Source organism: Myotis yumanensis, unplaced genomic scaffold, assembly GCF_028538775.1.
Source record: "Myotis yumanensis isolate MYYU_CA2020_CCGP unplaced genomic scaffold, mMyoYum1.0.hap1 SCAF_18, whole genome shotgun sequence".
In the NCBI taxonomy this organism is placed as follows: domain Eukaryota; kingdom Metazoa; phylum Chordata; class Mammalia; order Chiroptera; family Vespertilionidae; genus Myotis; species Myotis yumanensis.
This window is the reverse complement of record NW_027223769.1, coordinates 23,913,950-23,931,434: the sequence shown is the minus strand read 5'-3', so window position 1 is coordinate 23,931,434 and position 17,485 is coordinate 23,913,950. Positions and strand designations below refer to the sequence as shown.

General features: G+C 38.6%; 1 protein-coding gene across 4 annotated transcripts in view; it reads left to right on the top strand.

Annotated features, from left to right (window-relative positions):
• HYDIN (HYDIN axonemal central pair apparatus protein) overlaps positions 1–17,485 on the top strand; it is a 298,798-nt gene that overhangs the window by 44,827 nt on the left and 236,486 nt on the right. For all 4 annotated transcript variants that reach the window (XM_070397848.1, XM_070397849.1, XM_070397847.1 and 1 more), the window contains exon 7: positions 3,561–3,685. In XM_070397848.1, the coding sequence (XP_070253949.1) occupies positions 3,561–3,685 (125 nt within the window). The remainder of the gene's footprint in view (positions 1–3,560; positions 3,686–17,485) is intronic.

The window sequence follows — 17,485 nt, the reverse complement described above, 5'->3', positions numbered from 1 at the left end:
TAGCCTGTTCAGCCTGTCTGCTTTTAGTAAAATGAAGTGAAAAAATTAAACTAGAGACAAGGCTTAAGCACCGGAACTTAACACACTCTACCCAGTTACTGTCTGATTTACTGAGAGCACTTAGGCAGCTCTAAGTAGCTATGGCGATCCCAGGTGATTGCCTAGGTCCTGACGACATTTAGTGTAATACAAGCCCAACCATTAGCACAACAGCAAAGTATCTGTTACCTCCCTATGGAACTTGGATTGCTGGAGTTCTAGAGAAGGGTCACTTTTGTTTTTCACAGAAAATTAGCTTAGGCTCTGCAATGTAACACTACCCGAGTCATTTCAAAACTGTTCTTTTGCTACCAAGAAATATTTGAAAAGAAAAGGAAAGCAATTTCATTTCAGGGCAGGAAGAAAAATATTAGGAACTAGGGAGACAAAGACAGGGGAAAATATTACAGTAGGTTACGTTGTTCCCTAATCAGGAAACTGGGGCCAGTTCTCAACATTTTAGATTCTTACTGGGGCCATAAGGAAGGAAGGAACTTTTGAGACTGTGAGACTCAACTTCGTCTCACATGAAGCCGAAATTCGTGAGATACTGAAAGTCTGCTCCGCTTCCGTTCCACTAGGATGTGATAATCACTAATGTATGATTACAGATATTTTTATTTCCCTCGAAGAGTGGGTTGTAATTGCGTCTGACAGCCTCTGCGAGAGGCTCCTGTGAATAAAGAACTGTGCCTGGAGTGGTGAGAGACACCAAGAGTCTAACAAGGTGGCTCGGGTAAACAGGAAGAACTTGAACTTGAAGGCAGGCTTCCATTCAACCTCCACCACTACCTCGCTGGGTAACTCTGGGACAGTTCCCTGCCTTTTGGAGCATCTGTTTTCTCATGTCTAAAATGCAAATAACAATACCTACTTTCTCAAGGTGTTTCTGAGGATTGGGGGAATTAACTAACATATGTAGAGTGCTGGTGTAGTACCCAGCATAGAGTATGTGCTCATGAAACTTTGTTTGCTTTTCTTTTCCTTTCATCTCGAGAGTCTCTAGCTTTTGAGAGAAGCAGGTATGAAAAGTCAGTATAGTACAAGGTGAACTGAAGTAAGAAGTAAAAAAAAAAAGTAGCCCTAACCGGTTTGGCTCAGCAGATAGAGCGTTGGCCTGCGGACTGAAAGGTCCCAAGTTCGATTCCGGTCAAGGGCATGTACCTTGGTTGCGGGCACATCCCCAGTGGGGAGTGTGCAGGAGGCAGCTGATCGATGTTTCTCTCTCATCGATGTTTCTAACTCTCTATCCTTCTCCCTTCCTCTCAGTAAAAAATCAATAAAATATATATATATAAAAAAAGTAAGTTATAGCCTCTGAGAGGAAGGAGACATTATTAGCAAGAGGGAGACTTGGGGAAGATTCTATGTAAGAAGCGATGTTGAGTCCGGGCTGTGGTGAGTGGCTTTGGAAGGTGTGGGGAATGTCTGTGTAGGGGGCACAGTCTGGCTGGAAGGGAGAGGTGGTGGCAGTGCCAGGGGAGGTTATGGGTGAAGGGACTAAAGTCCTCCCATGCCATCCCACCCAACCTGACTTGGAATGTGACAGGTGCAGGGGACATTTGAACAGATGTCTGTGTTTAATGAGAATGCAAAAACTGCTTGGGAACAGATTGTGTGGGACCTCAACTGCCTAGGACTTTGAACTTTATGGCATCGGTTGGGAGGCCCACTGAGGTGTTTGAACAAGAGGTGGATGTGCTATGACCTGTGTGTGTTCTTTACGAAATCTCTAGAGCCGTGTAAAGCATTGAGAGGAGAATTGTAAAAATTTGAACTCATCTGAATACCAGGATCATCCCCAGACTCATCTTCCATTGAGGGGCTGCCAGTGAGGGGGGTAAAAATAACAACAGCAACGACAAAAATAATGGCAAACACTTTTTTTTAGCACTTCCCATGAGCCAGGCATTATTCTAAGCACGTTACTCATATCAACTCCTTTATTCCTCACTAGGGTCCTATGAAGTCGGTGCTGTCATTACCTTCATTTTATAGATGAGGAAACTGAAGGTTCAATGACTTGCCCAAGGTCATGGCAGAGCTGGGTTTTGAACTTACTCCATTGACTCCAGGCCAATAACCACTGCACCATCGTGCCTGTGCAGCAATGTCTGGGGTTTATTGAGGATTGGTGCTGCAGGAATGGGAAAAGGACTAATATCAAAGAGGGAGAGTAAAGAAAGGAGAACATCAGAGAAAATAAACAGTTGCCTGTGGGAGGAAGCACCACAGGTCCCGCAGTAATAATCTCAGGTACCACCCAGTGCTGCCTTGGCCGTAAGCTCTGCACCCTCATAGAGAAAGCTTAGGTGTTCTGAAATTAAGCTCATTATCTAAGGGAGGATTTCAGGGTCGGTTGTGATATCAGTAACTAATCAGAAATAGCTTAGCCTGCCAGACGTTGCACAATGCATTACTTTGGAAAGCTAGCAATTGGAAGAAGCGAAACGGAGCGTGGAAATAATGAAGTGGGCTGGGTCTCCGATTTGGGAGGAAGAACTCTGTAAATTATTTAAGGCACTTCATGATCAGATCCAGCTTCTCGCTTACTACTCCCTTCCAGGACAATTAGACGAAACGGCTTCCAAATCCTCCCTACCTCCCATAGTGTCTACGTGCCCAAATTCTATTCTGAAGACACCGAACTTGTCCCCGTCTGCCTTTTCCAATGCTTTCCACCCTTCCTTCCCCAGCTTGCCCTCGCCCAGGAGGCTGGCCGGTATGGCACAGGTCAGTGGGCTCCTGGCGCTGGCCTCTGGTTGGTTCAGGCATTTGGAGCCCGGCAGGCAATCAGACAGGAGGATGTGAGGACAGGACTCTTCTCCCCCTGGTGTCTTCCCTCTGAAGCGGGGCTGACTGTCTCTCTTGACTAAAGCTCTTTGCTCCTCATAAGGTAGCGTTCTCTTAGGACTCTTGTGGGTTTTAAAAACCAATCTTTCTCCTTGGCTCTTTGGGCCTAGAGTGGGAAACAGCTCTACTGTTAATAACCTTGGGTGATGGAGTGGTCTCTTGTTTTCCTCTAGCCCTCCTCCCGGCCCCCTTAAGTAGATCCCTTGTTAAACTGCCCTCAGATGAACCTGCTGTGATTGAGTCATCACTTTCCGTTGGGGATTCTGGTATTTTTTTTCCATTATGAAGCCCTTTTTTTCTCTGAACTCTTAACAAAAATTGATTTTTAGCCCTTCAAAGGTACTGTTCTTTTGCAGATTACATGATTTGCATACATGTTGTAAATCTGTCCCTTACCGAGTCACTCGATGAATGTTAAAGGGATTGCCGAATGGCAAGGACACAAACAAGAATATGATCGCATCGTTTAATTTTCTCTTAAACTTGCTGATCTGTTGCCGTTATTTTAACATTAAAACTAAAGTTCTTTCACATTCGGGGGAAAAGTCTACTTCACCAGCACTGAGTTATAGTGTCGGGACTGGACCACCTACAGATCTAGAGCTCTTATACCTTCTCCCCTCACACAGTCAGGAACGTGTGCTGATGGTGTGTCTCGTGTGTTGCAGGCCGTTCTCCGTGGAGCCCTCTGTTGGAACTCTGACCGTGGGAGAGTCCATGCAACTGGAAGTGGATTTTGAGCCACAGACTGTGGGCAATCACAGCCAACGGCTGGTTGTGTATTACGACACAGGTATGGTTCTCCTTATTTAAAAGTTCCGCCCGTTAAGAAAGGTCAGATGGAAAACCTGAGGACACAAAGCAGGGAATGTTTATTTTGGCTGCTTGAGAGTAAGCTAAGATCCACCAGGCAAAGAACAAAAGAATAAATGCCTCCAACAGAAATAATGTTGAGGCAGATATAAATCCCAACTGACTGGTTTCTCCAATGTTTACAAGCCTGAGCAATACAGGGCTCAGGAAGGAGCCTACACCCAGATGGCACGTTAGTAGATTGAGGTTATTTATATGTAAATGGAACTTGAAGATAACTTCATACCCCCATGTGTTTTCCATTTGATTTGTTGCTGCGTTTGTCTTACAGTTTGAAAATATAAATCCCAGTTCAGAATGGTCTTTTGTGTGTTCACTAGTCTATGTCAGATGCAGTTACTGTAATCCTGAGAATGTGCAAATATCTTACTTCTTTCTTAAATACAGTATGAGATGGTGACTATTGCCACAGCGGTTTCTTGAAGGCCATACCCTGCATAATGATGGAAATTATTCATTTAATTGATGGTCATGTAGACTGCAAGTATCCAAAGTTGGTTTTCAAATTAATATTTTACCATTCCCATTTATTCCTTCCTATCCTCATTTCCTCCACATTTCTTTTTGAACCATTCACGTGGAGTGACCCAGATTGTCTGCGTCAGGAGGGCGTTCGTTGTGGGAGAAAACAGAAGCGTACAGCCAGTAAAGAGCAACAGGAGACACTGAGGCCGCAGCTCAGAGTTGCTGGCTGTGTGGATGCGGAGCTGAGCAGGACAGTTCAAGCCGTTGCATGACACGCGGCGAAGTGGTTCTGGCTCTACATTGCCCAGCATGAAAGCTGCACATAACCAGGGGCACAGTCTGTATTTCTTATCGTTTAGTGTTGGCCATAGTTCACTGGCCGCTGGCAAGAGAAACCTGACCTGAACCAGCTTAAGCAAAGAAGTTTGGGCCCATGTCACCCAACAGAGGAAAATTAAACGCACAGCTTATAACGTATCAGGGACATGGATTTTTTCCAAAGCAGTCCTGCTATTTTACACTCCCACCAGCAAAGAGTGAGTTCCAGTTGCTTCACAGCCTTGCCAACACCTGGTGTCGTCGTGTTCGTTTTAGACAGACTAGTGGCATAAAGTGATGTCTTCTAGGGTTTTCATTTTCATTTCTCTGATGATGAATGACATTGAGCCCATGTTCATGTGCTCACTAGCCATTCATATGTTTTTATTATTAACTTTAAGAGCACTTTATAACTTTACAGTCTGAATACTAGTCATTTGCCAGATATATGTATTGCTAATGCTTTCTTTCAGACTGTAGCTTGCCTTTTCATTTCCTTAATGATATTTCTTAATGAGCAGACATTTTTTCATTTTGATGAAATCCACATTATCAGTTTTTTTCTTTTAGGATTAGTGCTTTTTGCCTTCTTGCTAAGAAATCTTTGCCTTCTCCAAGATCATGAACGTATTCTCCTATGTTTACTTTTAGGAGGGTATTAGTTTTAGCTTCTAGGTTTAAGTTAGTGATTGATCTTTGATTTCATTTTTGTGTATGTGTGAGGTGGGGACCATGTTTCTCCCCTCTTCCGTCCTCCCCGCCCCCCCCCCCCCCCCATATGGATTACTAGCTCTTCTCCATTCTATTATCTTGTTCTGCAATTTTAATTAGTTACTCTTTGTTCTATTACTTAATCTATTATTACTCTGTTATTTATTCCTTTAACCTCTTTTATGTTTTCTATTTCTTTGTCTCTGTAGATGTCTCTGGATACTTCTTACCTATTCAATAATTTACTCTTCAGTGAAGTCTACTGAGTTTCAATTTTTCAATTATAATTATTTTCATTTCTGAAATTTTATTTGATTCTTCTTTAAATCAAAGTGTTCTCTACTCTTATTTTTCCAGTTTTCCTTTTATTTTTAAAATACCTTATACTTATTTATACTTACTTATATTTTATATCTGATAATTCAAATATATTGTGTGTATTTATTTATTTATTTCATTTGCTGCTTATTGTTTCTGATGATTTTCAACCATGTTACCTGTAGGGAGGGGAATTATCTTTCCCCTATACCCTTCCAGGTTTTTAGCTGGGCCCTGTAACCAAAAAAACCCCAAAACAGATTATCAGGAGAAAAGCATACAAATTAATGTAATTCTTAAGTGACACGGGAGCCTTCAGAAGGAAATGAAGGCTGGAAGAAGTGGATAAACCGAGTGTTTTTACGCTAGGAGTGGTCAGCTGTGGGAAAATGTGATAGGACAAAAAGGGTAAGAGCTGCGTGTAGTAAACTCGGGGAAACAGTAAGGCCTGTTTGCTTAGCTTCCTCTCAGTGTCCCTCTGTCGTCGCAGATAAGGATGCTCCTGTCATCCAAGTCTAGGAGGGCACCTCTCCAATGAAGGTCTTATGACCTGCTTTGGTGGAAAGTAAAAAAATAAAAATCCTTCCTGCACCTGCCAAGTTGCCATAGTTTGAGGTAGTGTGTTCTCAATTGGCCTATCTTATGCCGCTGTGTTTTGTAAATTTTGAATTTAGCACTTCCACTTTGGGCGGGCCCTAGACTCTATGGCCTGTCCTAGGAATACAAAACAATAGTTAAAGCAGGAGTTCAAGGGTTAACAACAGGCTTTCGGGCAAAAGACAGCTTTGGCACCACATCACTTCCTGCGATTCTTCACTTCACTTTGATGTTCTTATTTTTTTTTTTAATATATTTTTTATTGATTTTTTACAGAGAGGAAGGGAGAGAGATAGAGAGTTAGAAACATCGATCAGCTGTCTCCTGCACATCTCCCACTGGGGATGTGCCCACAACCCAGGTACATGCCCTTGATCGGAATCGAACCTGGGATCCTTCAGTCCGCAGGCCAACGCTCTATCCACTGAGCCAAACCGGTTTTGGCAGATGTTCTTATTTTTAAAGTCGTTTAAAAAATATTTTATTGAGTATTTTAGTTATTTCAATCTCCAGTTTAATTTAATACCTAAAACTGAGTCTAATTTGTCTTTTTCACATTGTTCAGCGTTATTTATAGAGTAGTTCATTCTTTCCCACTACTTTATAATCCTCTCTATATATTATCATATTATATAAACATGGTTTATCCCTCTATGTGGTTAGGCTTTCTTTAATTTCAGCAGTAGTTTTCTGAGTAGAAGTTTTGAACCTTATGGTTAGATTTAGTCATATATTCATTGGTTTTTCATGTTGATTTAAGTGATTTTAATTACATTTTAATTATAGTACATATAATTTAGATGCACAGATTTTAATTCTACAGTTTGATGAGTTTTGACAAGTGCAAATACCTGTGTAATTACCACCCCATTCAGGATATAGAACATCTATTATCTCAGAAAGTTCCTTCATGCCTTTTCCAGTTAATTCCTTCATCCCCATCTTAGATTTCTATTACCCTATATTAGTTTTGCTTGTTCTTGGAATTCAAATCAATGTACTGATACAATATATACTCTTTTTTTTTATGTCTTTGACTCAACATAACGTTTTTGCGATTCTTTTCGTGTTGTTGTGTATATCAGTAATTCCCTTTTTACTCCTGAGCAGTATTCCACTGTACGCTCATACATAGCTTATTCATTCTCCTGTTAATGTAACTTTGGAGTGTTTGAAGTTTGGGGCTATTATGAATAAAGCTTTAATAACCACTTTTCTACAAGATGTGTGTATATGTGCACATATACTTTTATTTTTCAGGTAAATATTTAGGAGTAGAATTGCTGGATTGTGAAGTAGTTTATATGCTTAAATTTATTTAAAAAAACTTGAAGTTTTCTGAAATGGTTGAAACATTTTATATTTCCACCAGCAATGTATGAGGATTCCAGTTATTCCACATCCTCATCAACTCTGGGTCATTGTCAGTCTTTTAATTTTAGTCATCCTAGTGGATGTGAAGTGGTATCTGTTTTGTTTTAAATTGCCATTTCCCCAATGACTAATAATGTTGAGTATCTTCTCATGCATTTTTGACTATTTTTATGTCTTCTATTTTAAAGTGTTTTTGTTCAAGATTTTTACCTATTCTTTTATGGATGGTTTGACCTTTTGTCATTGCAGTATAGTCTTTTATGTATTCATTTTTTTTCTTTTATGGCTAGTGTGGTATTTTTTTCTAATTCTATTTTCTAAACTTTTGTGGGTATATCAAAATAGAGTTAAATTTTGTGTGTTGATCTTTTTTTTTAAATTAAATCTTTATTGTTCAAATTACATTTGTTCCTCTTTTTTTTCCCCCCCATAATTCCCCTCCTCCCAGTTCCCGCCCCACCCTCCGCCCTCACTCCCCACCCACTGTCCTCATCCATAGGTGCACGATTTTTGTCCAGTCTCTTCCCGCATCTCCCACTCCCCTTTCCCCCCCAAGAATAGTCAGTCCATTCCCTTTCTATGTCCCTGATTCATTATAATCACCAGTTCATTCTGTACAACAGATTATTTATTCACTTGATTCTTAGATTCACTTGTTGATAGATGCATGTTTATTGTTCATAATTTGTATCTTTACCTTTTTCTTCTTCCTCTTCTTAAAGGATACCTTTCAGCATTTCATATAATACTGGTTTAGTGGTGATGAACTCCTTTAGCTTTTCCTTATCTGTGAAGCTCTTTATCTGACCTTCAATTCTGAATGATAGCTTTGCTGGATAAAGTCATCTTGGTTGTAGGTTCTTGGTATTCAGCACTTTGAATATTTCTTGCCATTCCCTTCTGGCCTGCAAAGTTTCTGTTGAGAAATCAGCTGACAGTCGTATGGGTATTCCCTTGTAGGTAATTGAGTCTCTTTCTCTTGCTGCTTTTAAGATTCTCTCTTTGTCTTTTGCTCTTGGCATTTTAATGATGATGTGTCTTGGTGTGGTCCTCTTTGGATTCCTTTTGTTTGGGGTTCTCTGTGCTTCTTGGACCTGTAAGTCCATTTCTTTCACCAGGTGGGGGAAGTTTTCTGTCATTATTTCTTCAAATAGGTTTTCAATATCTTGCTGTCTCTCATCTTCTGGTACCCCTATGATTCTGATGTTGGTGCGTTTGAAGCTGTCCCAGAGGCTCCTTACACTATCTTCGTATTTTCGGATTCTTTTTTCATTTTGCTTTTCCGGTTGGGTGTTTTTTGCTTCTTCGCATTTCAAATCTTTGACTTGATTCTTGCTCTCCTCTGGTCTGCTATTGGGTGTCTGTATAATATTCTTTATTTCAGCCAGTGTATGCTAAATTTCTAGTTGGTTCTTTATCACAACATTGAGGGTCTCATTAGATTTCGTGAGGCTCTCATCAAGTTTATTGGCAGCTTCTAGCACATTATTGAAAGCCCTCAAAAGTGCGTTTTTTAGCTCTATATCCTCCATTTCTGTCATGTTTTTTTTGTCTCCGTATTTTTTATGCTTTCTTGGTGCACCCCCTTGTGGTCTTTGTGCGCAGTCTTGTTCTAGTTAAGCCTTGATTGTTGTAGTTAATACTAGAGGGATTTGACCACCAGGCCGACTGGCTGTGAGAACCAGCTGTATTTGCAGTGGGAAAACCTCTGTCCTCTGGAGAGGTGCTAATCTAGCCTTTGCCTGAGGCTATCTGGCAAATGGCTCTGCGCAGGGCTTGGGTGGGGCGGGATCAACAGGGCAGGCGGAGGAAGTGGTTATGGCTGCTCTCAGTCCTGTTCCCAGAGGCTCTGCTTCTCAGAACCCCAGCAACGGCTGCAAACCTCGGAGAGAAAGCTGCCCTCACGTTCCAACTGATGCCTGACAATCCCGCTTCTCCTGTTTGAGTCTGAGTCCCTAGAGACTCTCCCGGATCTGGAGCTCAGAGTCTGAGACTCCCTCCTGATTGAAAATGACAACCGCGCCCTCAGCCACCAGCCAGCTTTGCACGCGCACCTCCGCACCTTTAAATTTTCCACACTGCACCTCCTCTGAGCCTCGGTATGCTGTTGTCTTTCCTTCTAGTTGAAGAGTCTCTTCTCAGCCAGCCTTCCTGTGGTTCTGGGTGATGTCCGTTCCGTCTTTTAGTTGTATTTTTGAAGTGGTTGTTTGCGGCAGCAATCTCTGGTGTTTACCTATGCCGCCATCTTGGTTTCTCCTGTGTGTTGATCTTTTATCTATAGACCTTGATAAATTAACTTACTAGCTCATGATTTATCTGTAGATGATCTTGCATTTTGCATATATATATATATATATGTGTGTGTGTGTGTGTATATATATATATATATAATAATAAAATAAAATCAGGTCATCTGAAGATGATCGTTTAATTCTTTTTCAATGGTTACACCTTTTATTTCTTATTGTGTCTTGCACAGGCTAGGCTTTTAGTACCATATTCAATGGAAATGATGATAATTAATGTCCTTTTCTTGTTCTCAATCTCAGAGGGGAAGTGTCAGAGTTTCATCATTTAATATGATATCTTTAGTGTATACTCTCTATTAGTTAAAGAAAATTTTCTATTTCTAGGTTTCTTTTCATCTTGAATGGGTGTTGAATTCCATCAATTACTTCTGTAAACGTTGAGATTATTACATATTATTTCACCTTTATTCTTCAAATGCAGTGATTGGTTTTCAGATGCTAAATCCGTGCAATATTCTGGGATAAACCTAAATTTTAAACGTTATTGTCTTAGTTAACCACTGGGTTAGATCTGCTGATAATTTGTTTGAGAGCTTAGCATCCAAATTCATAAGAAAGATTAGCCCGTCATTTTCTATTAATATAATGCCCTTGTCTTTGGTCTTAAAAAGCCAACTGGTCTCATAAAACGAGTTGGGAATTATTCTCCCTTTTTATTCTCTAAAAAGAATCTTTAAGATTCTTGTTCTTTCTTTCTTAAATGATTGAAAAATTCATTATTCAAGCGATTTGACTTAAAGCTTTTAAAAAAGTATTCAATTTCTCAGTAGACATAGATCTAAGATTTTCTATTCTGTTCTTGTATAATTTTTGGTAAACTTTTTTCAAGCCATTTTCCTAAGAAAATAAGCGGCCTTCCCAAGGTCACATAACCAGTCAGAAGAACAGTTAGAACCCAGACTCTCACTGCCCTGCAGTGAGCTTCCCCCCATAGGGATCATCTCCCCAGCCTCTCATATTACTACATTTGCATTTTTACTCCCATAGTCCATTGACTTTGAAATGCAGCTGCATTTTCCCAGTGGCCCTCGGTCTAGATTTTATGTAAGTATTTGGATTGGTACCATATTTACATTTATCATCCTGCGCTAAAGAAAATGAATATTTGTGTATTAAAGGTTAGTCATCCGTGGAGAAGTTGATTTCCATACCCTGAGGTTCGGGTGTCAACTTGGTTTCCTGAATAAAGTCGTTTTCTGAAGATTGCAGACAGAGGTGAACTATCTTGTAGCAATTTTCCTTACATGAAATAAACAGCTGATAAGAATATGCTTTCATCTTTATTATGGGTTATTAATGACCAGAACCTATAGCCAAGCTTTCATTAGTGAAAACCATAATGACTGCTTAAACACAATTAATCAGGCAGCCCCTCCAAGCTGCCATGATCATTGGCTTCTCATCTCCCTAAATAAGCATCCGATGGAACACTCTGCAGCTGTTTGAAGTAGGGATTAATTTGAGGGGGGATGTTTAGCCTGGGCTTTTCTTCATACCTTCTCCAACGATGTTCCAGAAGGAGGAGCTTTGATACTCCTTGAGGGGGAAGTATTCAATCACATTTTTTAAAAATATATATGTATTTTTTATTGATTTCAGAGAGAAAGGGAGAGGGAGAGAGAAGAGAGAAATATCAATGAGAGAATCATTGATTGGCTCTCTTCTGTACGCTCCCTACTGGGGATGGGGCCTGCAACCTGTGCATGTGCCCTGATTGGGAATCGAACCCTGACCTCTCAGTTCATACATAGGTCAATGCTCAACCACTAAGCCAAACCGGATGGGCCACATTTCTAAAACAGTTGTGTTTCTGCCCTTCAGTTGTTGGTCCCCCACTGGATATGTTCTTGGTTAAATGCAGCCAGGAGAGTTTGCTTTTTCAACAACCAGAGCTTGACCAGTGTTCTAGTAATTAAGGAGATTGAGTATTAAATTTCACCAATGACTAATATGATATTCCTTAACGTTTTCCCGAACCAGAACTCCCCTTCCTTTCTTGTATTTGCCCTTCTGTAGTGGAATCAAGTTTGTTTAGGCAATTGATTTTACCCTAGAAATGATTTAGTTACCTTTTCATTATAGTCTAAAACTGAGAAAGAACTGAAGCAACTTTCTGCCTTTGACAAAGAAATGCTCCAGAAAAGGTTAAGAATACAAACACCGAAGACTACAATGGTAACAACAAAATAAAACAAAACAAAACAAAACAATAATGAATGAACTAGTTCTATCATTTCAATAAAACTGAGATGTGAAAAGATTATTTGACCATTATGAGATGGCTTAAGTTGATTGCTTAAGTTTTGCATTTTTTCAACTGGGCATTGAGAGGCATTGAACCCAAGGGTTCAAGGTGATACTAGTATTCAGGACAGGCTTTAGAAAGAGGCCTTCTTATTGAACCTTTGGTTGCTTGGATGAGCCCTAGAAGTAGGAGCACAGCCGTGTGCTGTCCTCAGTGCCCAGTGAGGTTGCTGTCACCGTGGAGGTGACATTAAGCGCTAGCGTCATCAGGATATAGAGCTAATGCACTTATTCAGCATTTTAAAAGGTACTGTGTCTCTTACTGAAGAGGAGATATTTCAATTCAGGAGTTGGCAAGTAGGCTTTTCCCCTAGAGGTGTGATGATGTATTATTAAATGTATGCGCAGTAATAATATTAGTACTTCACAGGACAGCTTTTATGGTCATTTACATATTTTACTCTAGTGAACCATAAAGAAATTCTTTTTTTTTCCTTCTAAAAGCCAATAAAGGAATACCAAAATATAAAATAGTAAGGGAGAGTGATTTGATATCTTGCAGTTGAAGCTGCTAAATAGTACATATCTGAATATACTTATACAGACTTACCTGCATGAACTTTGTTTCGATTATGTGATTATTATAAATGTGTGCTTTGTACTTTGGAAATCTAACAAAACATAGTTATTGCAAAAGAAGCAAATGTTTTAACATGGCTTGGAGGCAATGAAATATCACTCGATCTAGTTTTATTTTTCTTTGGTTCTTATTCCATAGCTTAGGATAGGGAATAGCAGAAGTTAGGACACACAGACAGTTAGGAATTGTTTAGGGAAGTAGAATGAACGTTCTGTAAATTACACAGGACGTAAAGACTCTCAAGTGCTAGTATTTAAAGGAACATTAGAGGACATCTCTTTAACTCCCTTCATTGTAGAGATCAGTAAACTGAGGCCCAGAGACATTCAGTGATCATATAGTATCTAAGTAAAGCTGGAACTTGAACCCAGGCCTTTGACACCATCTCAGACCAGCGCCCTTTCTATAACCCCACACTGCCTTCCATGCAGATTGCAAATGCTGATTTTGGCATTGCCACTGGTGTGCTGGGTGAGCTCAGTCCAGTTCCCTAATTTGTTTCTTAAATCCTTCAAAGCACTTCCAAAGAAGTTTGATTCAGCAATTCCCTTGATTTGTTGAATTTGACCCTGCTGTGACCAAGAGATGAGAAATACTCCATCCACCAACTTGTTAGTTTTCTAGAGCAGCGATTTTCAACACTGATGTGCCACAAGAATGTTTAAAACATGCAATACCTGACTACTCAGTCATGGGCACCAACCTCTTTTCCCTTAGATTGTCACATTTTAAAAAATGACAGCAGCCAACACAACAATAACCATGTGGTATGAATGAATCAAAATTCTATCTATTTTTTTTTGTCAGATAGGCAAAAAAATATATATTTTTTGTAATGCCACAGAATTTTGGTAATTAGTTTATTTGTGCCGTGAGATGAAAGAGGTTGAAAATCGCTGCCCTCGAGAATCTAGGGCTCCACTCATATATTTTTAAAACTATCCTTGGCTGTCTGAAAGTACTGAGACCGCAGTATGAAATGTATTGTGTGTATCGCTGGCTTCACCTTTTTTGGTAAAATTAGTTTTGTTCATATTTGTTTCTACTAGATTGATAGCGGCAGAACTGACAAGAGGTAATGAGACCTTCCACAAAATATACCTTTACAAGGACAGAGTAAATGATGGTGGCTAATCTCATCTATAATAATTGCACTATTCAACCCCAGAAACCCAAAAAGAAACACTGTGGGAACAGGCACTCAAGGACACAGAAGCACTGAGGCACAGCCACCTTATCCATTCTTGTAGGCCTCAACCTCCATCTTGTCATTCCTCTCCGTAGCTGGGGGCTGGGGGCCTCTTCTAAGGTTGTCTCCACGAAAGTGGGTATAAAAAAGTATTCCAACACCCATAGGGATAAGACGAGTTATTGTTTCCTTCACCTTGTGGATCTGATGATTTTTGGAAGATGGTGAAAAAAATGATTATCAGTTCATTCTTGAAAGGGATATAGTTGCTCTTGCTATATTTCTGGGAAGGAACAGTTTTGCAGTGAGCAACTCCAATGGATGACATTGGTCTCTCTGACCCCCTAAATCTGTGTGAAAAAAGTAAACCCTTGAATATTTTCTTTGACTTTTAAAAATATTTGTCTTTATTGTTGAAAGTATTACAGATGTTCTCCTTTTCTCCCCCATTGACTCCTCCTACCCAACTCCTGCCCCCTCCCCAGGCCTTTTAACCAATGAGATACAGGGTGGGCAAAAGTAGGTTTACAGATTTGAGAACATGAAACATACAGTTTATTCTTGTATTATTATTGATTCTTGTATTATATATGTTTCCACATGAATAACTGTAAGTCTACTTTCCCCCTCCTCTTTATTTCAAATAACCACAAAAGCACAGACATGATATAATCAACAACCATTATGTTTAACATATCTCAACATTTTGCTATGCGCATTTCTTTCGGATGGTTATGAAATGGTATTGTATACTTCTCTCCTTACTAGTGCTATCTAGAAGCTTCACAATTTTCCTGAGGCTCTATAACCCATTTTTACATTAAAATATTGGATAAGTAATGTATTCATGTATTCAGAAATTAAAGCAATATATTTAAAAGTGTATGTTGAAAGGTGTTACTTCCCACCCTATCTCATTCATCCCACCTTGCTCTTATTTTATTGGTTTCTTGCATATCTTCCCAGTGTTTTTTACAAATAGATGCAAACATGAATTCATACTTATCTTCCCCACTTATACAAAACAACATACTGTATCAGTTGTTGTGAACCTTGTTTTTTCTACTTAATAATATGTCCTGGGGATCTTCCCATAGCACGGTGCACTTTTCCATACCTGCACAGCATTCCACTTTCAGGTGTAGCACAGATTATTTCACTGGCCTTCTACTGATGGCTATACTTGGGCGATTTCCACTCTGTTGTTATTAAGAACAATGCTGTATTGAGTACCATTGATCTTGTTCTGACTCGTCCATAGGATAAATTCCTAAAAGTGGGCCAGAGGATTTATAGTTTTATAATTTTGATAGATATTTAGATCTGTGTCACCAAATAGACTCCATGAAGAATGGTACCATCATGCATTCCCCCAACAGTGTGTGAGAGTGCCGTTTCCCCTTAGCCTTGACAACAAATTATGTTCTCAAATTTTTGTTTTGTTTTGCCAGTCTGATGGGGGAAATGGTATAGAAATACAGCTCTTCTGTATTTCTCTTATTGTGAGCGAAGTTGCGTATCTGTTAAGACATATAGGGGACCTTTGTATTTCATTTTTCACAATTCCATTCTTCTATTGGATTTTCTTGTTGATTTCCAAGAGCTATTTATATATTTAGAGATTTAATACCTTTGTCTCAGACACAGTTGCAAATATTTTACCCAGTTCTTCTTTTACTTTTGCGTATTAACATTTGTGCCATACAAAATTTCTTTTGTCATTTGTAAGTAGTCACTTTTCTAATCTTTTTTTAGAGGATTGTTGATTTTGAGTCAAAGTTAGAAAACTTTCCCTCTACAGTTATCAAAAAGTTTCCTATACTTTTATGGTTTCATACTAAACATTGAAATATTTTATTAATTTGGCTTTTATTCTGATATTGTTTTTCGTATGGTTGCTAAGTTGTCCCAATAGCACTTTTTTAAAAACAAAATTCATCATTAAGCCAATGATTGGAGATGCTGTCTTTATAATATAATACATTCCAATATACATCTGGCACTGTTTTGACTTTTTATTCCATTCCACCCATTGGTCTGTCTCTTCATGCTGTGTTAGTTACTGAGGCTTTATACTATATTTTAATTCTATCAGTTCTTATTTTATTGAGTTATTAAAATAAAAATGTGTTTTGAATTTTATTAGATTCTTCAGCATCAGTGGAGATTATATAATTTTTCTCCTTAGATCTATTGCATGCTAATAGACATTTTAATAGTGAGCCATCTTTGCATTCCTGAAACAAACTCCATTTGGTTGCACAGTATCATTCTTATAATGTGCTGATGAATTATGATTAATAATTTTTTTAATTTAGGATTTTACATTGATATTCAGAGGTGTAACCAGTTTATATATTGGCCCCATTGTTTTATCTTTGTCAAGTTATAAGAACAATGTTATGCTGAAAATTTAATGTTGGAAATGAAGAATTAATTGTGTTAGTTTAATAATAGAATTGATACAACAGAAGACAGCATTAGTGAGCCTGAATACAGGTCAATATAAACTACCCATACTGAATTACAGAGAGAAGCAAAGAAGAATGAGGGGGAAAAAGAACAGAAAACAAAGGCTATGTAGATATGAGACACAGGCAAAAGGTCACCATATATGTGATCAGAGAGGAAGAAATTGAGAAAAAGATGAAATGAAAAATATTTTCAGAGATAGTGGCTGTGAATTTTCCAAAAATGATGAATGACATTAATCCAAGGTTCACAAAGCTCAGAAAACTCTTGGTGGTACAAATACTGCTGAACACTGAAGCAATGAGAATATAAAAATAGAGAAAAAATACACCCATCTTAAAAGGCACACTAATAATACTGATTGATGCCAGACTTTACACCTGAAATGATGGAAGTCAGAAGACAGTAAAGTGGCATTACTCAAGAGCTGGAAGGAAAAAAATTAGCTTAGAATTCTTTATACATTGAAAATATCCTGAAAAAGTGAAGACAAAACAGACATTTTTAGACAAAAATATGCTGAAAATTATAGCATTTTTTGTTGGCATTGTTTCTCCTTATCATATTGAAGAAACCATTTCATTGTTTTTTAGTTTCCATTGAAAAGTTACCTGTAACTCTAACAGTGGGTCCTTTGAAGGTAACATCTTTTTCCCCCCTCTGCCTACTTTTAGGATTTCTTCTTTGTCTTTGATTTTCTTTAGTTTCACTGCAATTTACTTATGTATGAATTTCTTTTAATTTATTCTACTTGTCATTCATTGAGCTTTTTGAATTGTGAACTGATGTGTTTAATCAATCCTAGAAAACTCTTAACCATCATTTCTTGAAATATTTTCTTTGCTTCATTATCTTTTTCCTCTCCCAAGTTTCCAGTTAAACACTTTACACCATCTCCCTTCATCTGCCCAGGCTTTTACCCATTCATTGTGTATTTTCCGTATAGTTTTATTTCTTCTTATTGCCTTTTGTATTTTCTGAACCATCTTTTATTTCACTAATTTTTAAATAAAATTAACAAAGTTCTCTTAGGTATATTCTGAGAGTTTTTAAATTTTAGGTTATTTTATTTATTTTTTCTAT